The sequence below is a fragment of the Emiliania huxleyi genome (genome assembly GCF_000372725.1).
Source record: "Emiliania huxleyi CCMP1516 chromosome Unknown EMIHUscaffold_17, whole genome shotgun sequence".
In the NCBI taxonomy this organism is placed as follows: Eukaryota; Haptophyta; order Isochrysidales; family Noelaerhabdaceae; genus Emiliania; species Emiliania huxleyi.
This window is the reverse complement of record NW_005200881.1, coordinates 256,926-280,214: the sequence shown is the minus strand read 5'-3', so window position 1 is coordinate 280,214 and position 23,289 is coordinate 256,926. Positions and strand designations below refer to the sequence as shown.

The 23,289-nt window shown below is 65.5% G+C and overlaps 7 protein-coding genes across 7 annotated transcripts; 2 read left to right on the top strand and 5 right to left on the bottom strand.

Moving 5' to 3' along the window:
- Nucleotides 1–776: 776 nt before the first annotated feature.
- EMIHUDRAFT_99042 (hypothetical protein) lies at nucleotides 777–3,992 on the top strand (the record flags this gene model as incomplete). The annotated part of the gene is made up of 1 exon (XM_005784413.1): nucleotides 777–3,992. One exon carries the CDS (start codon nucleotides 777–779, stop codon nucleotides 3,990–3,992), a length of 3,216 nt encoding a protein of 1,071 aa, XP_005784470.1.
- Nucleotides 3,993–7,162: 3,170 nt separating this feature from the next.
- EMIHUDRAFT_309555 (hypothetical protein) lies at nucleotides 7,163–7,954 on the bottom strand (the record flags this gene model as incomplete). Its single annotated transcript, XM_005784412.1, has 1 exon — nucleotides 7,163–7,954. The coding sequence occupies one exon, from the start codon at nucleotides 7,952–7,954 to the stop codon at nucleotides 7,163–7,165; it is 792 nt and encodes a 263-aa protein (XP_005784469.1).
- Nucleotides 7,955–9,117: 1,163 nt separating this feature from the next.
- EMIHUDRAFT_99040 (hypothetical protein) lies at nucleotides 9,118–10,745 on the bottom strand (the record flags this gene model as incomplete). The annotated part of the gene is made up of 2 exons (XM_005784411.1): nucleotides 9,118–9,933; nucleotides 10,143–10,745. The coding sequence occupies 2 exons, from the start codon at nucleotides 10,743–10,745 to the stop codon at nucleotides 9,118–9,120; spliced, it is 1,419 nt and encodes a 472-aa protein (XP_005784468.1).
- A 3,374-nt stretch (nucleotides 10,746–14,119) lies between these two features.
- On the top strand, nucleotides 14,120–16,044 carry EMIHUDRAFT_449485 (hypothetical protein; the record flags this gene model as incomplete). The annotated part of the gene is made up of 4 exons (XM_005784410.1): nucleotides 14,120–14,800; nucleotides 14,909–15,020; nucleotides 15,145–15,339; nucleotides 15,409–16,044. 4 exons carry the CDS (start codon nucleotides 14,120–14,122, stop codon nucleotides 15,891–15,893), a joined length of 1,473 nt encoding a protein of 490 aa, XP_005784467.1. The 3' UTR covers nucleotides 15,894–16,044.
- Nucleotides 16,045–16,122: 78 nt separating this feature from the next.
- On the bottom strand, nucleotides 16,123–18,983 carry EMIHUDRAFT_434179 (hypothetical protein). The gene is made up of 5 exons (XM_005784409.1): nucleotides 18,498–18,983; nucleotides 18,353–18,432; nucleotides 18,109–18,275; nucleotides 17,867–18,035; nucleotides 16,123–16,455 (listed from the first exon to the last, which is right to left on the bottom strand). Exons 1-5 carry the CDS (start codon nucleotides 18,901–18,903, stop codon nucleotides 16,291–16,293), a joined length of 987 nt encoding a protein of 328 aa, XP_005784466.1. The 5' UTR covers nucleotides 18,904–18,983; the 3' UTR covers nucleotides 16,123–16,290.
- A 1,499-nt stretch (nucleotides 18,984–20,482) lies between these two features.
- EMIHUDRAFT_202581 (hypothetical protein) lies at nucleotides 20,483–20,833 on the bottom strand (the record flags this gene model as incomplete). The annotated part of the gene is made up of 1 exon (XM_005784408.1): nucleotides 20,483–20,833. The coding sequence occupies one exon, from the start codon at nucleotides 20,831–20,833 to the stop codon at nucleotides 20,483–20,485; it is 351 nt and encodes a 116-aa protein (XP_005784465.1).
- Nucleotides 20,834–22,672: 1,839 nt separating this feature from the next.
- EMIHUDRAFT_202580 (hypothetical protein) lies at nucleotides 22,673–23,143 on the bottom strand (the record flags this gene model as incomplete). Its single annotated transcript, XM_005784407.1, has 2 exons — nucleotides 22,673–22,878; nucleotides 22,954–23,143. 2 exons carry the CDS (start codon nucleotides 23,141–23,143, stop codon nucleotides 22,673–22,675), a joined length of 396 nt encoding a protein of 131 aa, XP_005784464.1.
- Nucleotides 23,144–23,289: the final 146 nt, after the last annotated feature.

Here is a 23,289-nt window from a genome sequence, read left to right as displayed (position 1 = left end):
CGTCCTTTAGACGTTTCACCTCACCCGGGTAGGGGGGAACCTTCCCCATCCATAGGCGCCGGGGCTCGACCGGCACGCCGCCGCGCGCGCCGCCGGTCGGCTGACCGCTCAGCGTCAGGCTCCGGGCTCGCCGCTCGACCAGGTGGCGGAGCTGAAGGGGACGGTGGCGGCGCGCGACGTGGAGCTCGTACGAGAAGGTCCGCGCGGAGGTGGCCGAGCGGGCATGAGTGAGGGGCAGCGCCCCACGCGCCCACGCCCTGCTCGCTCGCCGGTTGGCACTATAGATCGATATAAGTGAGAGCAGTGTGAGAGCGCAGCCAGAGCGCAGCGCGCCGTGTACAGGGAACGCGCTTCTGCGCGACACCGTTGATGGGGACGCGTAAGTACGTCAGTAATCGCACGCGAAACTGTGTTGCCACAAATGCCGTTACCCCACAAGTCCGTGTCCCGAATCCAGCATCGACGAACCATCGACCATCGTTGTTCGCGCGCGATGGCGTCCAGCGGAGAAGCACGGCTATAAACAGGCCGTGCCAGGCCGTGCCAGCCCACGAGGCTGCCCGCCCGTCCCGGGTTCACACATTGGTCGGTAGGTAGGGGGCCGGCACCGCCCCGAAAGGAACGATTTTTCGCGAATTTGCGAACTGCAGCCCCCCTAGACGGCTGGAGCCCGGACCCAGTACGAAAGACAAGCGCGGAAAACGCATTTTTCTTCCAATCGGACCCCATACAAGAATCGTATCGCCCCCGTCAACAAGAGTTGGGACCGACTCTCGATGCTGGCGGAGGGGAGCGCTCGCGCGGGAGGCGCTGCTGCTTCATCAGAGATCCCGGAGAGCGCTGTCCATCCACGGGCTGATGTCGCGCCGGCATGCACTGCAGGGGCCGTCAGCAGCCTCCTGACTGAGCAGCACGCGCAAGCCACGGTGCGCATTGAGGCGGAGGAGCCGGCATCGGTGAAGGCGGCAGTTCCCCCCTTCTTGGATTCCGACTCGAAAGCGCCTCGGCGTACGAGCGGCCGCAAGAGCATCGACGCTGAGACCAGGGCGAGGCTCGCCTGCGCCAAGCAGTACGGTAAAGAGGCAGTCGGGCAGCGGGTCAGCCTATTTTGGGCCGGAGAGGACAGGTGGTTCGACGGCACAGTCAAGGGCTACTCGCTTGCAGACGGGCAGCACTGCGTCAAGTACGACGATGGCGACCAGTGGCACTATCACCTCGGTCGAGAGGAGACGCTCGGCTACTTGAGTTGGCTAAGCCTAGAGGCGAAAGCAGCGACCAGCGGAGGCGAGCGGCCGCTCGCCTCGTCAGCCACGAGACAGAGACAGCCACGCGGCGACGTGCAGCCGGAGGAGCCGCAGCAGAAGCGGCAAGTGGCAGCGGCGGAGGAGGCGGCTCCGAAAGTGGTGACGGAGGCGGAGGGGCTGAAGCTGCGCCTGTCGAGCAGCAACAGCACCGGCTACACGGGCGTGTTCCTCCAGGCCTCTGGCAAGTTCCAAGCGAGGCACGAAAGAGCAAGGAAAACGGTCTACTTGGGCACCTTTGCCACGGCGGTGGAGGCGGCGGTGGCCTACGCTCGGCACGTAGGCGAAGGGGTCCAGGCGGTCGGCGAGGCGCCGGCGGCTGCGATGGTGTTGACGGAGGCGCCGCAGCAAAAGCGGCAGAAGGCAGGGACAGAGGAGGCGGCTCCGTCGGCGGTGGCGGAGGCGGAGGGCTTGCGCTTGCACGTCTCCAGCAGCAGCGGCAGCGGCTACTTGGGCGTGTGGCTGTCCTCTGGCCGCTTCCGGGCGATGCAGTCGGTAGACGGTAAGAAGGTCCCCTTGGGCTGCTTTGACTCGGCAGAGGCGGCCGGGGAGTACCGGCCTCGGGCAGAGACGGCGGATGCAGGGGGCGCCATCGGTCAGCGCGTCCTCGTTCCCGCTACGGTCTACCCTCAGTACGCGTGCAGCGAGCAAGGGGGGCGCGGTTGGGAGGGGCTGATCATCAGCCGACGCCACGACCACGCGCAGATTCGATTCCTGCATGCAACCGGCGAGGATGGAGCTGCATATGAGCCGGTGCGCCTGCAGCACTCGGCCTATGTTGTGCTCGACCAGAATGAGCCAGAGCAGCATCCGCAGGACCAGGAGCTACTAGTGGCGGCGGAGCCGATGGAGACGAGGTTGGATTCGGCGGCATTGCTCCGCCCCGACGAGATTGTGACCGCGATCGTGTGCGACGGCTGCGATGGCGACTTCGAGCTGCCGCCGGGGACGCTCGCTCCGGAAGGCGAGTGGTACTGCGCGGCTTGCGGCGTGGGCGCCGGCGCGCGCGCCGGCCCCGTCCAAGAGGCTCTGGTGGCGGTGGAGGATGGCGTGCGCTTGCACCTCTCCAGCAGCAGCAACACCGGATACAGAGGCGTGTGGGAGCAATACCCTGGCCGCTTCCTGGCGCGGCACACGGTGGACGGGAGGCGGATCGTCCTCGGCACCTTCGACACTGCGGTGGAGGCGGCGACGGCCTACGCGCGGGCGGTTGGGGAGGCTCTGGCGTCGATGGAGCTTCCGGCAGCAGCGCTGGAGGTGGCGGAGGGGCCGGGCGCGAGTGAGGAGACGCCAGGCCTGAGACCGCGCCTCTCAAACAGCACGGGTTGCGGCATGGGCTTGGACCCCGGCGGCAGCGGCCGATTCCGCGTGCGGCACAGGGTGGAGGGGCGAGAGGCCGTCCTCAAGAAGCGATTCAGCGCGGCGCCGGAGGGGCCAGTGGCGGAGCCGGTGGCGGCAACGGCAGGGCACGCCAAGGCGCCGTCAGAGGCGGAGCTCGCGGCGAACGCAGAGCTCGCGCTGAGGGCAGGCTGGGCGGCGGGCAGCCGGCTGGATTGCTACTGCCTGCGTGTCCGCCAGTGGATGGCGACCAGGGCGTTGGACGCCCGAGGCGGGGTGGGCACCTCGCGCCGCGCGGAGCTCCTGGTCCACTATCAGGGGAGTGACTCGATGTTGGACGAGTGGGTACCGTTAAGCTCCGGGAGGCTCCGCGTTGCTCAGTCGTCGGGCGTCAACCCGTCGACGTCCAGCGAGCCCGTGGCGGACTCGAATCGCTCCTCATTGCACCTGCCGCGGGGCGAGTCGGAGGCGCACCATGGGGCCAAGGAGGTTGCATCTCCCGTCGCTCGGCGTGTCAGCCATCTTGTGGCTCAGCGGGTGCGAGTTGGTGCTCGGCAGTACCTCGTGCATTGGGATGGCTATTCGGTTGAAGAGCGGTCCTGGGAGGACGAGCAGGACATCCACGACAAGACCCTGATCCGCAAGCTGCAGGTCGCCGATGGACCGTACGCCTTTGTGACCGAGGGGGTCCTCGACCGGCCGAACGGAGCCAAGCAGCTGGGTCTGTTCGCCCGCAAGCCAATCCCGCGGGATGCGGCAATCTGCGAGTACCGGGGAGCGAGGATCCCCAAGTCGCTGCAGCAGCGAGGAGACTACGTCCTCGAGGTGAGCGATGAGCCAGTCGTCATCGACGGGCTCTCGGAGAACATCGGCCCTTTTTACGTGCCGGGGAGCTGCGCGGTCTATGCCAACCACAGCTCGAGGCCGAATGCGCGGATCGACAAACGGCACGGCGGGATGTGGCTCGTCGCCTCCGAGCCGATCGCGGCAGGGCAGGAAATCCGGTTCGATTTCACAGAGGGGCACCGGCCGGTGGGCGAGCCGCGCGAGACGAGGGACTGGGAGACGGTCCGGCGCACGCCGCCGCCACCAGTCGTGGGCGCAAAGGGGCCGCCGCCGTCGCTGTCATGGGAGGCTGGCCCGGGCGATGATGAGCGCTTGCGCAAGCTCGTGGGCGACGAGCGCTTGCGCAGACTTGTGCCCAGGTTCCGCGAAGCCATGGCCGCCGACGGGTTCGGGGAGGAGCGGCTGTGGGAGCTGATTGCTTCCACCATCCCACGGCGCTCCGCGGAGGAGTGCCGGCAGCGATGGCAGACGCTCGAGCGAGGCAGCGAGCGAGGCGGAAAAGGGTGAGCAGCGCAATTCTCCCGATTCGACTGGTGCGCAGGCGGGAGCCGTGGACGAGGCAAGCAGCTGGGGGGCTAGCGGCCACGCGCGAGACCCGGCGAGCGACGAGCCTCCGCCAAAGCGGCGATCGAGCGCAGATAGCGCCAGCGCCGGCTGTGTCTTTTCCGCCTCGCCGAACAACGGCCTTGTGGCTCCTTTGGTGGAGCTTCCCGTGGTGACCACCGTCCCACGGACTGCCTTTCCCGCCACGCAAGGAGGACCCGTGGGCGGTGACGTGCTGGAGCTTGGCGAGACCCTGGTGGAGGCATGGAGGTGGCGCAGCAACCGAGAACGATACGTAACGATCTAGGTTCTACTTCTAGCGAAGGCGTTCGTTAGATCGGTCAAAGTTGAGTAAGGCGCCCCCCAAAGTACCGGGGCCACGCGGTATTTTCCCGAGACAAGTTCTGACAAGACATAATTTATTAGGCCGGTCGGACCCGATTTTATTAAATTTTCAAGTTTAAGCGCAGACCTCAAGACTTGAACGCAAGCATGTTCAGGCCATCTAGAGTGCCGAACAACATCGCACCGGTTCGGTTCGCGCATCACGGCCGCGCAAACTGGCTGCACTGCGGCGCGAGGCTCAGCGGGGCGTCCGGACCACTGACTCGGGCGATGTGGTGGTCGAGCGCAGCCTTCTTGAGCTGGAGAGCCGCCGCAGTATGCGCGGTGGATGGGACGTCGGCCAAACCGCGACGCGCAAGCTGCAGGGAGGAGCTACAGCGGCTCCTCTCCTCATGCTGGTTCGCCAAACCGAGACGTTGAGGTCCTCGTACACTCATGTCGCGCCTCGAGTAAGAGCCATCACGCTGCCCAGCGCTGGACCGTCGTAAGGTCCGGCCTTAGGCCAGCTCGCAGCACTGTATGAACTCACGCTGGCGAGCACCATCCCAGGATGAGGCCTTCAAGAGCGCGCGCCAGGGACGTCCGTATGGCAAAATCGGCGTGAATTCGCTATGAAAACGCTTCCAACCCATCAAGAGCGGGCTCAGAAGAGACGATACTAACCCAGGATCACCAGGGCACCTTAGGGTATCGAAATTTTCCACCCCCCCACCCCCTCCCGCTCCCCCGGCCCGCGCCTCTCCCCCTAACTAACACACGCACCACCGCTGACACCCTCACCAGGCCTCTCCCCCCGCCTCGCCGCTCTCGCGGTGCAAGCCGACTCCTGGCGACCGTCCTGGTCAGCGGCCCTTGCCAGGACGGTCCGAGCGCCGCGCTCGCTCCGGTGAGCGAGCACTACAGTAGCACACCGCACCTGCACCGCCTGTAGTGGCACCGGCACCAGCCTCCCCAGCCCCGCCTCTCCAACGTCTCACTCGCCACCCTGCTCGCTGCCGCCCCGCCCGTCGCCACTGCCACTAATCTGCCGCTCCGCAGCCCGCTCCACCTTCCCGCCCGCAGCGCCTCCCGTGCCGACGCAGCCTAGAGACAACAGAGCTGGGTCAATATCACCGCGGGAACGCCTCCTCTCGACGTGGGACAGAGCCTCCTCCACAACGTCGAGAGAGCGACGGCCAGCGTGGCGCGGCGCAACGTCGCGCGGCAGTGGCCGCAGTGGCTCGAGGCGGGCAGCGCCGGCGACAACGAACGCGGAGCGCGCGGCGACAGCGGTGGCGAGAGCCGAGGGACGTGACTACACCCTCGAGCGCCGTGCGCGCGCAACCTCGTCAGCCAACCACGCGCCGCACCAGCGCCGCGAGCGACGCCTCGAGGCACAACGTGCAGCCGCCGCATCCCCCGCCGCCGCCGCCGCCGCCGCCGCCGCCGCCGCTGCCTCGCTCCACGGCGGCGGCGGCGCCGCCGCCGCAGACTGTAAGCACCAACAGCCGGCGGCTCGGCACGCGGCGGCCGCCTCCGGCCTGGGGGCGCGTCGGCAGCGCGGCGCGCCACCTCGCTGCTCGACACGCGCCGGACCTGTCATGCGCGGCTGCGCCACCGCTTCCTCGTGCGGCGCCGTCGCCGCCGCCACGCCGGCCGCCTGCTGTGAGCGCCGCGCTGCTCGGCCGCACCCGCCCGTGCCGGCCGCAGCTGCTCTGCCGTCAGCGCCGTCGCCGTCACGGGCCAAGCCGCCGTTGTCGCCGCAGCCACGCCCGTCGGCCTCGCTGCCGCCGGTCCAGCATGGCTGACATCGCCACTACCACGGCACCGGGCAGGGTGAGGCGCTAGAGGGTGAAGGGTGCATAGAGGCGAGGTGAGGCGGCACCTAGGGGCAGTGACCCCCGTGAGCCGGCAAGCCGACGCGCCACTACCGGGCAAGATGGAGGCCGAGCTGCGACCCTCACAGCTCTCGCGGCATGCGTCCAGAGCTCGATTCATCTGCCTCGCCGCTCGCTCGCCGCCTTTGTGGGACCTAAAGAGAGAGGTTCTGAGCCGTCGGGCGGCGCTGATGGTGGCCCGCGTGGGTGGAGCCCGCGGCAGCTAGGCCGCCTGGGCGCGGGGGGGGTGGTCCGGTGCTTCAGAGGCAGCGTGAGCGACGGGGGGGGCGAAGGATGTGAGGCGGCTCGCCTGCAGCGCCCACCTGCTGGGCCGTCTGGATCTGCGATTACGCCTCGGGAAATGCGAGATCATCCAGAAAATGTCTGCAGACCTCAAACCGATGGCCTCAAAAAGTCGTTGTCAGCCACCGATTTTCCGTGTCGCCCGACCCGCCACCTCACCGGCCCGGCGTTCGGAGGCGTAAAATCTTGGTCGGCCGTTGGGCCGGTGCCATCGGCCGCGGTCGAGTCGACCGTGCCCCGTCTTGGGCACGATGGACATGTGACCGGCTCCGGTCAAGATGTGCCCCGGCATGGCGGATGAGGCTCTCAGGTTGGGCGACGCGAGCGCCGAGAAGGTGGAGCAAGACCTCGCGTCCCACATGGGCTTGCTCGGTTGGCAGGGTTGGATTTGGGTTCTTTGTGATGCGCCAACTTCAACTTCCGGAACGACTCAACAGGGCCCAAAGACGGGGGAGCGACCGGCCTAATCATAATGAGCAAAATGAGGTAAGTGAGACAAGGTCAAGGGGAAAACCGCGCACGGCCGGCCAACAACAAAACTACATCGGTTGTCGCGCGTGAAAAATTTCGTGCATGATCTCGTGTCTTTTAAAATGGGTGAACCACACCCCCGACAACCGATCGTGTCGTTCATGCGCGCCGCCGCTGCCGTCCCACCGATGTGCCGCGACGGCGCCCGCTCGGCTGCCGGCCCGGGAGACGGAGAAGCGGCTGGTCCACGAGTGCCAGCCCAGGGCCACCAGCCCGCAGCGGCACCCACGCCTCGCGCAGGCGTGGCCCACACAGCGCTCCAAAAGCAATCCCTCCGAGCGCTCCTCCCGCGTGACCAAAGTTGTCGAGTCGCGAGCCGGGCGAGAGGCCGAGGGCGGCGTTGAGCGCGCAGGTGGTGGCGAGCGAGCTGAGCGACTCGCCGATGTTTCGCGCGCCTCGCGCCTCGAGCACTCGCTGGTTGGAGGCGAGAAAGACGGCCCAGCCTCCAAGCAGGCCGAAGATGGCGCCGCTGGCGCCGACAGAGAGCGGTGCGCGGCCGAGCGACCAGGAGAGCACGTTGCCGCAGACACCTGAGGCGGCGTAGAGGGCAGCGAAGCGTGTCGATCCAAAGTGGGCCTCGACAACAGGACCAATGTTGTGGAGCGACGCCGAGTTGACAAACAGGTGCGCTGCGTTGGCGTGGAGCAGGCAAGAGCTGGCCAGCCGATAGTACTGCCCACGCGCGAGCGCCGCGTTGGACTTTGCCAGAGCGAGAAAGAGACGTTGCCGACGCTGCACGACTGCGAAGGAGGCCACGTTGGCCGCTAGTAGCGCTTTTGTGACGGGAGACGCTCGCTGCAGGCGGTAGGGACGTGCAGACCCGTCTGAGTCGCGTAACGCAGAGGCGGGAATTGCGAGAAGAGAGAGGAGAACAGTGCGCGACATGGGCATCGCCCGACGACGAGAGAAGGCAGCCCACGGCCCGAAGGCGCCGCGATAGCAGTGCAACATCAAATTGACTTCTCTTGTGCCAGTCGGCGCCAGTCCGCGCCCTGTCGTGCTTCGTTGAGGCACGCTGAATTCTTTTCTAGGCGCCGAGGGCGTATTTTGTGTCTGTGTGTCGCTCGTGCGTGTCGTCATCATCTGTCTAGCGTCCACCCATACCGCGTTGGTGTCCAGTCCGAGCCTGGCTGTTCTTCACCTTTCTACCTATGTATGTTGGTAGTGAGGTGATGAGGAGTCAGTTCGCGCGGCGGGCGGTTAGACGTTACGGGGGCGAATCCCTACCTCTGGCTTAGGGGACCTTTTAAGAAACGAGGAGGTTTGGGGGCTTAACTTGCCATTTAAGAGATTGCAGGCACGGGGGGTCCCTCTTTTAAGACCGTTTAAGAAATCGGCCTCACCGACATGCGTCGCTGGGTTCCGCGCCGGTTTCTCCAATACTGCCGTTATTAGGCACGAACCCGCCACTGAAGACACATCTGTAAGTCTGGTGCACTGGCAGGAGCCATACTCGCATAGGGGACGCGTGCTAGCTGACTGTAGCCAGCTTCCCGGCCTCCGGCCGTGTCTACCGGGAGCCTCCCGGACCATCGACCTCGGGAGCTCTCCCGCACCTTTAAGCGTTTAAGACCGTTTAAGGAATTGGCGGCCCAGCAGCTCTTATGTCTTAAAACTTGCCATGGCAAGTTTTAAGCCGTTTAAGCCGCAGGCGCCCCAGGGCACCCTTTTAAGCCTATACGCTATAGGGGTCCCCCTAAGACCTCTGGTCCTGTGTTCTGATTAGGTTTGTTGTTGGCAAAGTTAGTGCCAGTCCCGTGCCCAGCGGTGTCTTGACTGTGTTTGTGCCAGGGGAGCGTGCGAGAGGGAGATTTGGAACGGATTGAAGATCCCTGTTCCCTCTGACCCTCATGCCTCAACACCAAGAAGCAAGATCGTGCAGGGCGGGGACACAAAATCATGTCCCTAAATCCCATCTCGTCTCAGAGTTTGAGCTTTGACCGTTTTATTTGTCAGGTCTATGTTTATTTATTTGCAATACTCTGCGTCTCCGACGCGGGCGCCTTGTGGGCAGAGCCCTGAGCGCCACCCTTATGTCTTGCGCGGTCAAAACATCATTGCTGCTGTGTTACATCCCTCGCCCGACCCGGCCCCGCGCGCCACTCGCGCGTCGCATTGGCGAGCCACTCGGACGCCTCGAGCATCGTGCCGCCCTCACACGAGGTGGCCCACAGCGGGGCGGCCTCGGCGCACGCATGCAGCCGCTCGGGCGCGCGCACGCCGAGCGCCTCCTCGAAGGTGGAGATCGCGCGGCGCATCCGCCTCGACGGCTCGTCGCAGTCTGTTCCGTACGGCCGAGGGCCGCGGCGCCTCGTCGGCGGAGGCGCGTCGGGCAGGTGGCGTGGCGTGTCGGTGCGCGGGGCGGGGAGGCGGTCGAAGAGGTGGTCAAAGGGCGCCGCCCACGCGTCGCGCTTCGTCAGGAAGTTGGGCAGCCCGAAGAGCCGCTTGATCGTCGCGACGATGGACGTGCCGTCGTACTGCGAGTCGGCGAACGGCCGGACCGAAGGCTCCGAGACGACGGTGCCCTTTGCGAGCCACGGCGAGATGAGGATGACAGGCAGCCGCGAGCCGAGCCGCGCGTACGGGTCGAGGCCTCGCGGGTCGCGGCCGTGGCAAGAGGCGCCTCCGCCCTCGAAGCAGAAGCAGGCGGGCTGGTCGTCGGGCGGCGGAGCGGCCATCGGCGGCGGCACGTGGTCGTAGAAGCCCCCTGGGTCGTCCCACGTGAAGAGGAGCGCCGTCTCGTTCCAGCCCGGCCCGGCCCGCACGGCCTCGTACAGGTCCTTCCGCAGCCGCTCGCCGAGCGCCACGTCGCAGCAGTCGGGGTGGTCGCTGTTTGGCCCGCCGAGCGCGCCGAGCGACTTGTTGACTCCCTGCCCCGGCGAGGTCCACGGGAGGGAGGGGTGCAGCCGAGGTGCGGCCAAGGTGCAGCCGAGGTGCAGCCGAGGTGTGCCTGCCGCGGCGCGATCCACGTGAGGGCGGGCAGCGTGCCCGCAGCTGCGTCGTGGAAGAAGCGGTCCATGCTCTGCGTGCGCGCCTTTGCCTCCGGGGAGTGGAGCGCCTCGAGGTAGAGCTCGACGACAGAGTCGTTGTAGATGCGGGCGTACTCGTGCCCCGCCGCCAGCAGAGAGTCGAAGATGGTGCGCTGCGGGTACCTCGCACCCGGACGACAGAGGTGGCCATCCCCGGTGTTTGTCCCGCCGCCGGCCGTGCCAGAGATCGAAAACATGTGGTTCGGCCAAGACGGGCCGGGGAACGCCGCAAACCAGCGGTCGAAGACGGCAAACTCGGCTGCAAGCGCGGTGCTCACGGGCAGCGCTCCATCCGAGAAGCCCTGCATCACCGCGTCGGCCGTGCGATGCGCGAAAGGATGCACGGACCGCTCGTACTCGACAAAGCCGTCCATGCGAGGCACACCGCCGACGATATCGAGCTTGGTCTGGTAGGCCGCGTAGCCGTGCCTCGGCTGCTCCCTCGCCACGTAAGGAGCGCCGCCGGACACGCCGACGGCTCCGGCAGCCGGGTCGGCCGGGTTGACGGGGTTGCTCTCGTCGCCCTTGAGCCCGTTCACCTTGAGCCTCCGCTGGTGGCCAAAGAAGTGGTCAAAGGCACGGTTCTCCTCGTAGAGCACGACGACGTGCTTGATGCGAGGGTGAGCCGGAGGGAGGAGCAGGAGGGTGTGCATCGCCGCACGACGAGGCGAAGCGTGTGTGGACCGCGGCGAGCTCGTCGAGGGCCGCGCGTTCTTCTCCTGGGACGACGCAAATAGGAGGGCTACTTCCCACTCGTCTGATGTGCCTGACGGCCGTCGGCGTGGCCCCGGTGGGCTGTCCGACGCCGCCTTTCGGTTCTTTCGGACACGACGGAAAGCGCGTTCAGAAATTAGTGGTTTCTCTTTTCCCCTTCCGGCCAAGAACCTTTTCCCCTGGTAGTTGGAGCAGAGGTCCTTGGCCGGAAAAGCCTGAGGCCACGGGGAGAAGCATGCCGGCGCGCAGGAGTCCATCCCTTGTTGCAAGTCGAACAGATGCATAGATTACGAATTACGTGCAGACCAACGCACTCAAAGGATTATGCAACGCGTGCCCCCTTCCCCGCCATCCACGGCGCCTGACTAGCTGGCCGGCCAAACAGCCAAGCCGCGACAAACCCCACGGGCAACGCCCTCCTCTCCCGATGGACACCACGGTGCGCCACCTTCCCCGGGGCCTCCCGCGACGCGCGCACGCCCAGCGGAAGCCCTCGGCCCTCCCGTCCGTTCGCCCGCATCGCTTTTATTGAGAAGCTTTTATTGAGAAGAAAATACGTCCGATGCCGCTGTACGCTGGTCATACGACGAATTTGAGACGGGGGGAGAGCTGAGAGACGGCAAAGGAGCGCAAATCAAGATGGGGAAAGACAGCGAGCCGCTCCGATCCGGGAACTGAATGTGAAAGAGAAAGTAGGAAGTAGCGCAGACATGCCTCGCGCTGCACGTATCACACCAGTTCACACACTTTGCGGCGACGGACGGAGGAAAGGACCATGAAGACAAACTGGCAGAGGATAGAAGTACGTGCCGAACCCTAGGGTGGCGTACGGCGTCTTCGTACTTCGAACGAAAAGGACCCGGGCAGTCCTCTGTCTTTGACTAAGAATTTTACAGCAAACTCCCTCGCACGACGCACGACACTAGGCACGGGACTGAGAATTTTACACAACAAAACTCCCTCGCACGACACTAGGCACGAGCCTGGAAGCAAAACAGGCCGTGTGGGGTGTGGGTGTCACGAGGACAGACGTCCACGAAGACGGTGGACGGACGCAAACTCCTTATCCGATTCACACTCACGGCTGTCCTACTGGTTATATAGAAAGTCGGCCGTCTGCGAGCCCCCGGCTCGCCGACGGCGAGAGAGATGCCACGAGGGGTCGCGGTGGCGTCCATCGCCAGGCTCCCTAGCTCAACCGACGACCCTTCGGGATCGACGGCCGATCGTCACGGGACTGGCGCGCACTGGCACTATCCACTAACACAGGTACACCAGACTAAAAATTGTACAACAAACTCCCTCGCACGACACTGGGCACGGGACTTGGCGCGCACTGGCACTAACACAGGTACACCACGGGAGCCGCCTAAGCGACTCCTGCGAGGACGGCGAGGCACTTAGCTCCGTGCACTCGTCCGCCCTCGCCGCAGGCAAGCTCATTCACAATCTGCTCTCGCGATGGCCGTGTGAAGAACGACTGAGATACGCTGCTTCTGCAGCCCTAGCCAGTTCTTGGTGGTCCAAGTCACCTTATCGAGGTACTGGGCCCGCGTCAGCTTGTTCTGCAGCGCGTTCGCCGCCCTCCAGAGGATCTCGCCGACCCCCTTCCCGAACCCACCGAACGACTCGAACAACAGCAGCTGCACGTCGACGTCCTTGTCCTCCCTGTCGTAGCGATACTCGCCGCCATAGGACGGTATGCGGCGGTCGCCGCCCACCACCCTCCCCCCCCTAGTATGCCATCGACCCGTCCCCTGCCCCCTCTCGCCCTTGCTCTTCCTCTCCCCCTCCATGCCCTCGCCCCCGTACCCCTCAGCCCTCACACACTCACACTCCCCTCCCCCCCCTCTCCCTGCCCCCCACCTCCCTCTCCCTCCTCGCAGTAGGGCCCATGCCCCACGACCATGTTCCGGTAGAAAGCCTCGGTGTTGCCGAAAGCGACAAAAGCGCCCTTCCGACCGTGCTCCCCGCTGCTGGTGAGGGGGCAGACGACCTTGACATGATCGCCGGGATAGCGCTCGCCCCTGCCAATGAATGTTGTGCGTCCACGTCGGGTTGTTTGTTGTAACTATGACCGAGTTGGTTCTTCGGCTCCATTCGCACAGCTGTGCCTGCCACGCGGCGCGTAGGGCGAGGATGAGGCGCTGAAGAGTGCACTTGTGTTTGATGTTGTGGCCCTGCTGCGGAACGTTGACAGCAGCGTCGCCGAACTCGTCGTGGTATTTCTTGTTTCGAGTCTTCTTGCCCACCGACACGGCCTGGCAAGCCACGTCGAGGGGGAGACCCAGGCGGCGCTGCACCGGGATCCGCATCGCCCAGGTCTCCATTCGCATGTCATCCCGCATGGGGATGGCGTTGAGAATTCCCGCGTTTCACAGGGGGGTTAAGATTAGGGAATCGGCGGGATTTGCGGGACGTTACGACGTCTTCCTTCGACAACGTGTGGACGGTTTCAGCTGAGTTGCTAGGAATCCTATAGAGAACTGAGCCCTGGCCTGTCGACGCCAAACCTCGACACCGACTCGACACCTCGACACCCCATGCCAACTCGACCAACTCGACACCCCTCGACACCCCTCGACACCATCTGGCGCGCCCCTCGCCGGTCTCCCGCACGCTCCTGAGGGCCGAGAGGGCCGAGAGGCGGGGTTGGTGACCCGGGGGCATGGGCGGTGCGGCCCGCGCCGCGCGCGGGCGCGTGGCAGCCCGTGAGTGCCGAGATCGGGTCTGTGCTTCGACGTAGCATGGGCCCCCGGAGGCCCATCTACAGCAGCGGCGAAGTGAGCGTGTTTGTGGTGTTGGTGTGACGTCTGAGCTTGGATCTGTGACTAAAGCCGCTTACCACTGATGGATCCCCACCCGAATAACACACAGTGAGCGCCCCAGCACTTCACTACGCCCTCCGCGCGAAATCGCTAGTGGTGCTTTGTGGCAGCACATTGTGCTTTGTGGCAGCACGGGTGCGGTGCCCGAGACCGTCAGGCCCAGTGAGGTAGTGCACGAGACTATCCCAGATCCTGCTGACCAAGCTCCTCTTGTAGCTCGATCGGTCACACCGCCATCGCCGTCGGGGAGAGGGGGGACGACACTGCTTCGGCAGCGTGCACCTCGATCCTGTACCGTGTTTGTTATGACCCCCCCCAATGAACATACCAGTGAGGGAGGGCGAGACGATCGAGGGGTCCCGTACCACGCGGAATCGGCCCTATCCAGTGCTCAAGTGCTCAAGTGTAGGTACTCGAGTATCCGTGGGGGAACCGCTTGCTGCAACAATAGTCGAACAGTCATCATCCAGCAAACGTGTGTGTATATGGCCCCGCCCTGGCTGAGCCGCTTCGCACTCATCTCCAGCGTCGTCGCCGCGTCCGCCATCGTGCGCCGTAGCGCCGCGCTGCGCTCTCACCTCGCGCGAATTCTCGGTGTGACGCGGTGGCACGTGCCACGCGTCGATGGTGTGATCGAGGCGGACGTGGCAATCGCCGGCGCGGGCTTGGGCGGGTTGGCGCTTAGCGCTGCGCTCCGCCGGCGAGGGTTTCGGGTCGTCGTTCTGGAGCGCGCTGCCGCGGCGCGCTACACCAGTCAGGGCACGATTGCGCTCTGGCCCAACGGGCTGGCGGCATTGGAGGCGGCTGGCGGGGCTCGGCTGCCAGCCGCGGTCTCCAAGCGGGGAGTGGCCGTCGAAGCAACCGAGATTCTGAACTGCGGCCTCCACGGCAGCGAGAGCACGCGGCGCATCGAGGTTGGGTCACACGGCGTCAGCGCCTTTTTTATACCGTGGGCCAAGGTTCAACAGGAGCTGATGGCTGCGGCGGAGGAGGGCGAGGCTGTGGGCGGAGCCGTGCGAGGGCCGTGGCTTCTGGAGTCGTGGACCTTGGACGGGAGGGGCGTGCTCGGTGCCCTGAGCAGCGCGCTGCGCCGGTGGCGATCCCCGCCCTGGCTGATGTGCTCTCACGAGGCGGCTGGCTTTGCGGAGGACGCGGAGGCTGTGGAGGTGCGAGTGGCGGGAGGAGCGGCCGGCGCGGCGCCCCGCGTCGCCGTCCGCGCGTCGCTGCTCGTCGGGGCGGACGGCCTCTTCTCTCGCGTGCGGGCGGCGCTGCAGGGCAGCCCCGGCGGCGGCGTCGACCTCGAGCGGATCAACGACTACAGCACGACCAACTGGAACGCGATCCTGCGCCACGCCGCCATCCCCGGCCCACCGGTGGTGCCCCGAGGTGAGATATAGCCGAGATATAGCCGCCACCCCCGGCCCTCGGGTGGTGCCCCGAGGCGAGCGCCCCCCCCCCCCGCTCCTCTCTCGGCCCACTCGAGACGAGAGGCCCCGAGCACCGCGAGCAGGCGAGTCGCGCATCCTCAACCTCGCCTCGCCAAAGCTCTCCTGCTACCTCGTCGACTGCGGCGAGGGGGAGCTGTTCTGGCAGATCCGGCAGGCGGACGCGGCGTGGGGGCACGCGCAGCGCGGCGCAGGGCTCGGGCGGCCGGGCATCAAGGCGAGGCTCCTCTCTCTCTTCGACGAGGCGGAGACCGCTGCCGGTGCCGCCGCCGAGGGCAGCTCCGCGAGCCACCGCCCCGTGCTACTGGAGCGAGCCGCCGCGCGAGTAGGCGTCGGCGCGAGAGACATTCTGCGGGTGATTCGCGCGACGGCGGAGGAGGGGATCTTCGAGAGGCGCATCTTCGACACGCAGCCGCTGCCGGCCTGGTCCTCCGCAGCCGGGCGCGTGACGCTGCTCGGCGACGCGGCGCACGCTCTCCACCCCACCCCCGGCCAAGGCGCCAACCAGGCCTTCGAGGATGCCGCGGCCCTCGCAGAGGCGCTCTGCGACGCAGCCGACCGCACGGGCGGCGGACGGCGGCTCCGGGCCGAGGACGTGCCGGCGGCCGTCGCCACGTACGAGGAGCGCCGCCGCCGCAGGGCAACCGCAGTGCAGGCGTGGGCGGCAGGCGGCGGCCGCCGGCAGCGAGACGGCACCTGGCAGCGCACAAAGCCAGGGCCGGAGGCGGAGGCGTTCCGGCAGTGGGTGCTGAAGTACCCGGCGCCGGGCGAGGAGGCGAGCGTACCTCCTGTTCCCAACGACATTTCGAAGTGAAGCATGCATGTCGACCACGTTTGAGAGCATGTCACCCATGTGCGAGCTGCACGAGCCACGACGGCTGTGAGGGTGTCCGGCGTCCGCCCGCACGCGAGGCGCATATTTGTTTATTGATATTGTATAATCTAAGTGTCGCAAGTGCAATTCATGTGTGATGTGACAAACTGACAGCGAGTGACACTGCGAGACTGACAGAGCCCGCCCCGGTGTGGGCATATGTGTGCAATTTAGTATCTATCTATCTTTCAGTGCAGAAAAACTCAATAAAAGCTTCCCAACTCGTGGGTCGCGACGCAAACCGGTCTGCGGCCGGAAGGACTCGCGCTTTTCGCTCTCGTTTCTCACGCGCCGCCTCCCCATGCCGCCAGCCGCGGGTCGTCCTGCACGGCGCTCTTCATGCGCGGGTCCTCCGGAGGCGCGGCCAAGGCCTGCGCCTTGCTGGGCGGCGCCTCATCGGCCCCAGCCTCGAGCGGCCGCTTGGCCGCGCCCGCCGCCACGTCGCCCGCCGCCGCGTCGCCCACTCCGGCGTCAAAGTCGTCACGCGGTGCGGCGGCGGCGGCGGCGGCCGCCTCCGCCTCGGCCGCCGCCGCCTCGCGCCGCCTCGCCTCGAGCACGCGCTTGCGCGCCGCCTTTGCGTTTGCGATCCCGCCCAGGCCGGCGTCGAGCACGGCCTCGGGCAGCTCCTTCCAGGAGCCGTACACGGAGAAGCGCACCTGCGACAAGGGAGGCAGCCGACCCGCTGCGAGGGAGGGGCGCGTTGCTGCGATCGAGGAGCCACGGCCGGACCGCGTTGCTGCGATCGAGGAGCCACGGCCGGACGTGGCGCGGGGTGGTGTGTGGTGTGTGGCCCTGCGCGGCCCCCCCGGAGAGTGGCGCTGCGAGCGTCGCGGAGCGGCTACTCTGTGCGCTTTGCCTTGAGGAAGGGTGCCGTGGTCGCCGTGACGATGGCCTGGTTGGCGGCGCGGTCGTACAACTCGGCCCGGAAGGCCTCGACCTGGCGGAGCGGCACCGGCGGCTGAGAGAGGCGGGCGAGCGGGCGGGCGCGGGGTCCGGGAGGCGGGGTTCGGGAGGCGGGGTCCGGGAGGCGGGGTCCGGGAGGCGGGGTCCGGGAGGCGGGGTCCGAGAGGGGGGGCGTGCCTTGTTTGTCATGTGGAGTTCGCCGCCCTGCATCCGCGTCTTGTCGACGTCGAAGCCGATGAGGTAGCTGCCGCCGTCGCAAGGCGGAGGGGCGGAGGCCGAGTCGGCCGGCGGGGCGGCGGCGGCCCCCACGGAGAGGAGGGGCAGCTTGCGCGGCATGAGGCGGAGGGCGGCGAGAGGGAGGTACGAGAGGAAGTCGACCAGCTTCTTGACCTGCGACTCGGTGTACCCGACCCACGAGCGAACCAAGTCCTGCTGCAGGCCGGCGGGCGCGCCCTGCACGTACACCTCGACGGCGAGGTACTTTGAGTGCGCGACCCAAAAGTCGGTCGGCTCGTAGAGCGGCGCCCAGTCGCTGGCTCCGGCTGCGAGGATCGAGACGACCCTCTGGTGGGCGATCGCCATCTCGGACCGCATCACCTCGGGGGAGAAGAGAGAGGTGCTGCTATCCTCGTCGTCGGCATCCTCCTCACTATGGCTGCCTCCCCTCGAGTGTATTCTACTCACTATGACTCTCATCTCCTCGTCCCTCGCCTCGAGCGAGACTTGCGATACGGAGAGCGACGAGTTCATCGACGGGTAGGCTGGCGTCAGGATCGGCATCTGGTCGTACCTGGCTCGGGGGCGGGGGGGGGAGGGCTCGGGGGCAGGGCCGGGGGCCGGGGTCAGGGCCCATGCCAAGCGGCCGGGGAACCGGCTGGGCGGGAGGGGCTGGGCGGGAGGGGCTGGGCGGGAGGGGCGGCTATGAGGGGCGGCGGTCACCGGCCGCGCCCCTGCGAGTCCCAGACCTCGTACATACGCCCGTCGGCGTCGGTGTACCCCGCGTCGGTCGGCGGCGTGAGCATGATTGGCGTGGGCCAGTTCCAGTCCTTGAGGATGAAGAAGAAGCGCTCGAGCAGCAGGGAGGCACACGCCTTCGGGTAGAGCTGGCAGAGGAAGGCGCAGAGCAGGTTGCAGTTGATCCCGCCCAAGTAGCTCATCTTGTTCGAGTAGATGCCGCGCCTACCCCCACCTCTCTTATGTGGGCTCACAACAGCCCTCTTTCCTCGTCCCTGTTGGCGAGGAGGCTCCGCGCCGCTTAGCCCACAGCCGGATGCAGCGCAGCAGCTGCCGGAAGGCGTCGAACTGCGGCACGAGCCGCTCGATCAGGTTGGTGACGCGCGGCCCGTTGAGCGAGCGCTGCGTGCCCGTGTCGAGGCCCTGCAGCGCCGAGTCCGCGTTGATGTCGATGGTAGGAGGCACCTGCGACCAGGCTCAGGTCTGTGAGCAGCGGGCACACCCTCGCAGCGTGTGCCGCTGGTGGCGGCGGCAGGAGGCACCGAATCGACGGGCAGCTGCGCAAACATCAGGTCGATGTTGATGTCGCCGTAGTCGAACGTGATGATGGGCACCGCCGCGCCTGCCGCACTGGCGAGAGGGTGTGCCGAGGAGGGTCGGGCGCAGGGCGAGGGGCGAGGGGCGCGCCGGCAATCGCGACGAGGTTGTGGATCGACTCGTGGTCCTCGAGAATCACCTTGAGCGTCTCGAAGAAATCGTCGCGCGTCACCATGCGCGGCGCGACGCAGACGGCGTCAATGTCCATCCCCACCTCGTTGAGGCCGAGCCGGTACGAGCCGGACGTGAAGAGAGCGCCGCCCGCCGCCTCGGCGACCGGCTGCGCCAGGCCCTTGGCGAGGCAGACCGAGTGGACCCACTGCTTGAAGGTCGAAGTCAGGTCCGACAGGATTGCGATCCGCTTCTGCTGACGGTCCTTGGACTCTTGCGGCACCGCCTGCTCCATGTACGCGTTGAGCTTCTCGGTGTACGCGAGGTGCAGCGGCGTGGGCGGCTCCGTCGAGATGGCCTGCATCGAGGGCCGCAGCGCCGCCATGGCGCTCGTCGAAGGCCACCACCTCGGCAGCGAACACGCTCAAAGCAATTCTCAAAGAGGCTGACTACGACCGGCGAGCGGCGCCCGTGAAGAATTTAGAGACCCGCCCGATGAAGAAACCCATCGCGGGGACCCTCGACAGCTTTAAAAACGCTTATTGAAAACTCCGCTGCAAGTAATGTTAAGAAACGATGAGGATAAGGCGAATCGCCTCCGAATCCCGGGCTGGCAGCCGTCGCCAGGGGAGGGGCCTGTTGCGGAGTGGGAGACGGAGTGGCTCGCGCCTCAGGTTGCGGGGGAAATTCTTTTCCAGCGAAAGCGAGTGCGAGTGCCGAGAGCCCGAGACGCTCGCTCTGGGGGGAGGCGAGGGCCCTAGGGGGTACCCATGCGTGGGGGAGATGGGGGTTCCCTTTCCCGCCGCAGGCGCCGATTTTTTGGATTTTTTGAACGTTTTTTACTTGTTTTCATGAGAATTCGGCGTATTGCGGCCATGCTATCACGCCTTGCGACAGCCTGTCGGCGCTGCTGACCGTGCCATGCTGCACAATTGATCACCTGCATAGCTCGCGGCCTTAGTATCAAGCATTCAGTGACGACCTGATCGTACGGCCAGTAGGAAGGTGTCCTTCCAACATGTGCACGCTTCTGGCGCAATGCGCGTCGCCTCGGATTGGCTGCTGGCACTCTCGAGGCTATGCCTACACAGCCTCGCGCGCATGGGCAGTCAAGAGGGACCACGCACCTTCTCAGGACAGCGCCGGTGCCTCTCTCTTGGACCGGCAAACTTGGTGGTCTCGTGTCACCAATGTGGGACCAGTGCAGCATCGCGCCATCGACAGCTCTGAACTGCGCCTCACCACTGACCGGGAAGGCCGCCAAGTGGGCCAGCACCGGTCGCACATTGTGGCAGCAGTCAGCAGTGCATGTCTGATAGCTAGAGCAGCAGCGTCAGGGTCGCAGGGTCGGATCGTGTCAAGCCTCTCGCCCGGCCGGCCGCGTGCAGACGTCGGCCTGTCTGCTGTCTGGAGTGATCTGTCGGCGGTCAGTACGACCGATCAGGTTGGAGGTTTCTGATGGTTGGAGGGTCTATTTGTATGTACTCCTCGAGATCTCTCCAAATCTGCCCTCTACTCAACCCTCCTCATTCGGGAAGTTGGTGCTAACGGAGACTAACGGAGCCGGAGCCCCGTTTCCGCACTGCTGCGCGGCGCACGGTGCCTCCGGGGGCCCCCGCCTCCCCCCAGAGGACGCTCGCGGAATCCGTCCGAGCACGAGGGGTGGCGGCAAACGGCTATGCGGTGAGCACAGTCGCACTGCTCTACGCCACTCGTTAGACCCTGGCGCAGGGTTTAGACGCCACTATCTGGCACATGAAGGATAAACTTTAGCTGACACGAACCAGGTGAAGGATAAACTTTAGCTGGCTGCCGTCTGCGGAGGAGCTGCCGCCTGTGGAGGAGTCCGCAGGTGTCCACAGGCGCAGGTAGGGTTGTGTGGGTGGGCGGGCGGGCGGGGGGGGGGGGGGGGGGGACCCTTTTAGCCAAAAGCCAAAAAAGCCAATTCCGAAAGAGCAGATGCATCAGCCGAAGATGGCTTGGCCGATCTTCCCAAGATCAATTCCAAACGAGCTGCCGAGAACAGGAAATCCCACCTTGCGGCCAATCGTGACACCGGTCCCCAAAACCTTCACCTCGACCGAGTCGTCGTTAATACCGGCGGCCGTGCCGACGCCGGCGCCGATATTGAAGTCGAAGTCAGAGACGGAGCCCCCAGCGAGGCTGACCCCAGCGCCAACATCAAAGCCTGCGGGGCTGAACTTGGCATGCGCCTCGGCTTGGCCGATGCCAACGTCCACTGTGATACGCGCCGACGTACAGGTCCGTGCTTCCTGGCGCCAGAGCGTAGTCGCCGTTCTCTTTCTTAATGGCATATCTCGAGACTCAAGGTAGTTCATGGAGTCGTAGCGGCAGCTTTCTTAATTTTATCCTTCTTCTCGGTGCTCACCATCCCCATGGTTGACGGAATGGACGCCGAGGGTCCCGGTATTCGCCTATTCGGCAAGCAACCTGCAACCTGTGGCGGCTCGGTAGCGAGGGGAGGCGCCGGGCGAGGGGAGGCGCCGGCACTGGAGAGGGAGGAGGCGAGCACTGGCACACTTTTTGCAGGCGCGCCTCGTTGTGCGAGAACAGCGGCGTCCCCGTGCAAACGGCGGGCGGCAGACGGCAGACGAGATCCCTCCACCTGTAATCAACGCTTGCATTTACGCAATTGCCTGGCGAGGCACTCCCACGCCTCACGGGGTCCCCCTGCCCCAGGGGGGCGAGGGAACCCGAGATGGGGCGAGCGTTCAGCCTGTTCCCACAGCAGGCTGGAAGTACCTCGCCAGGCTTAGCCCTCTATGCTGTCTCTCGCAGGCGAGGGAAAGGCACATTCAGAATGATGGATGGGCTTGCCCATCCCGGAGTGGTTCGATCCCACACAAATCCGAGACGGTGACGGGGAGCGTCCCGGCGGTCTCAGGCCCAGTGAGGTAGTGCGCCAGACTAACCCGGATCCTGCTGAACAAGCTCTTCTTGTAGCTCGATCGGTCACACCGCCATCCGCATCACCGCCGCGGCGCCGACGTCTCCCAGTGAGATGATGGAGAGGGGGGACGACCAGGGGACGACACTGCTTCAGCAGCGTGCACCTCGATCCTGTACCGTGTTTGTTATGACCCCCCCGATGGCCCAGTGCTTGCCATTTACTGGTATAGCCCACCAGAACAATCAAAACACTCTACGGCCAAAACAATCAAACGGTGGTAAGATTTACCACGACTTCTGAGGCAAAATCTGATAGAAATCGGAGAAATCGGCAAAATACCGGGTATTTCCCAGGTATACCCGGGGTTTCCCAGGTATTTTGCCGATTTTGCTGAATTTGGCGGCAAACCAGCCTCAGACTCGGCTCAGAGCTCGAAAAAATGATGATTCCACGGACGGAGTTTCGTATTTTACCATACCACTCTCTGCTCCCACCATACCACCACTCATTTACCAGTAAAAATGGCAAGCACTGCGATGGCCGCGATGCGGAAAAGTCTCCGTGGCGCGCGTGGGGAAAAGTGCGTACTAGAGGGAGTGGACCCTGAGTTGACCAGGGGCTGTGCGCTGGGCCCTCCTGCTCGGCTCCAGCCAGTAGACAAGTCTTGTCATCAACAGAGTAGAAGGATCTGACCTCGGGGCCGATGTGACCAAGCGCTGGTAGCGTGGTTTAACCTCACACCCATGGTCTCACAGTGTGCCGGCAGTCGCCGAGCAGTGTCGTGTGCTCACACAAGCCGCAGCACAAGTGACTGAGGGCCAGTGAGGGCGAGCCCATCGCTGCCACAGCTGTGGCAGCCGCACAGTGGGCTGTGCCATCTCTGTGCAGAGTGTGTGAGCAGCAGAGAGAGGAGCTGCTCTCCAGGCTTCAGGCGCAAAGAGATGCATGCCACCGAAGGCGCTGTCAAGGTTCGCCGAGCGTGGCGCAGGTTGGGGGACACCGTCACCGACGAGCGCGTTGGAGTATTCACTCCGGACAAAGACGGCGGCACGCACACGAGATGCGGCCGTGCCGCCGTCATAGTGGCGGGGGAGGCGCGGGACCGTCTGTGGCGAGGTGGGTCGCGTCCCCCGATTTCCTCAACTCACGGTCCACACCCTTTAGTGTGCGTTCAGACGACAGCGGCAGATGAACTACACGGCGCCCCCCCCCCCGCGGTTTCGGCGCGGTTTCACGAGCCTCCTCACGGCGGAGGAAAGGCCTGCAGGCGCGCCGCCTCGCGTGCCTTGATCTTCTCCTCCATCGCCCTCCTTGTAGGCGACTTGTTCGCCTCCTTGATGGCCCTGGCCTCCTCGGCGCCCGGCGTCTTTATTCCCACCACGCCGCCCCAGCCGCCCTTGGCGCGAATCGGAGCAAAGAGGTCGTCGACGAATCCTTCGGTGAGACCGCCTACGGTGTATCGACCGGTCTCGACACGGCGCTGTCTGCTCGCTGCGCGCAGCACCACACTGCCTGTAAACACACCGGCCAGCGCAAGCGCAGTCACCGGCGTAACCCACTTGTTCTTCTCTTTGCCCAGCCCGAGACCCTGCGCAATGCCGCCTCCGAGCTTCCGCTCGCGCGGCGTTCGCATCACCGCCGAGCTCGTGCTAGGCGTGAGCTGACAAACGTGCACCGGCCTGAATGCGAGAGCCGAGGCGACGAGACAGAGCATCGCTGGGCTGGATGTCGGCTGTCTATCAGTGGCGAGGATGTCGGCTGGCTGTCTATCAGTGCGCAGCAGATTTTTCTTCTTTTCTTGCACAACACTGGGCTTGTAAGATTCTTTTCTTGACTTGGCGTCGGAATTTTCGACTGAGT

Bases quoted from the DNA above. Each gene is read 5' to 3' on its own strand.
- EMIHUDRAFT_434179 (XM_005784409.1), bottom strand. From the start codon at position 18,903: ATGGCGGCGCTGCGGCCCTCGATGCAGGCCATCTCGACGGAGCCGCCC. The intron at 18,276-18,352 runs GTGCCTCCTGCC...GCCTGGTCGCAG, and splicing joins CGCAGCTGCCCGTCGATTCG to GTGCCTCCTACCATCGACAT. The intron at 18,036-18,108 runs GCGCGGAGCCTC...AGGTGGGGGTAG, and splicing joins ATCCGGCTGTGGGCTAAGCG to GCGCGGCATCTACTCGAACA.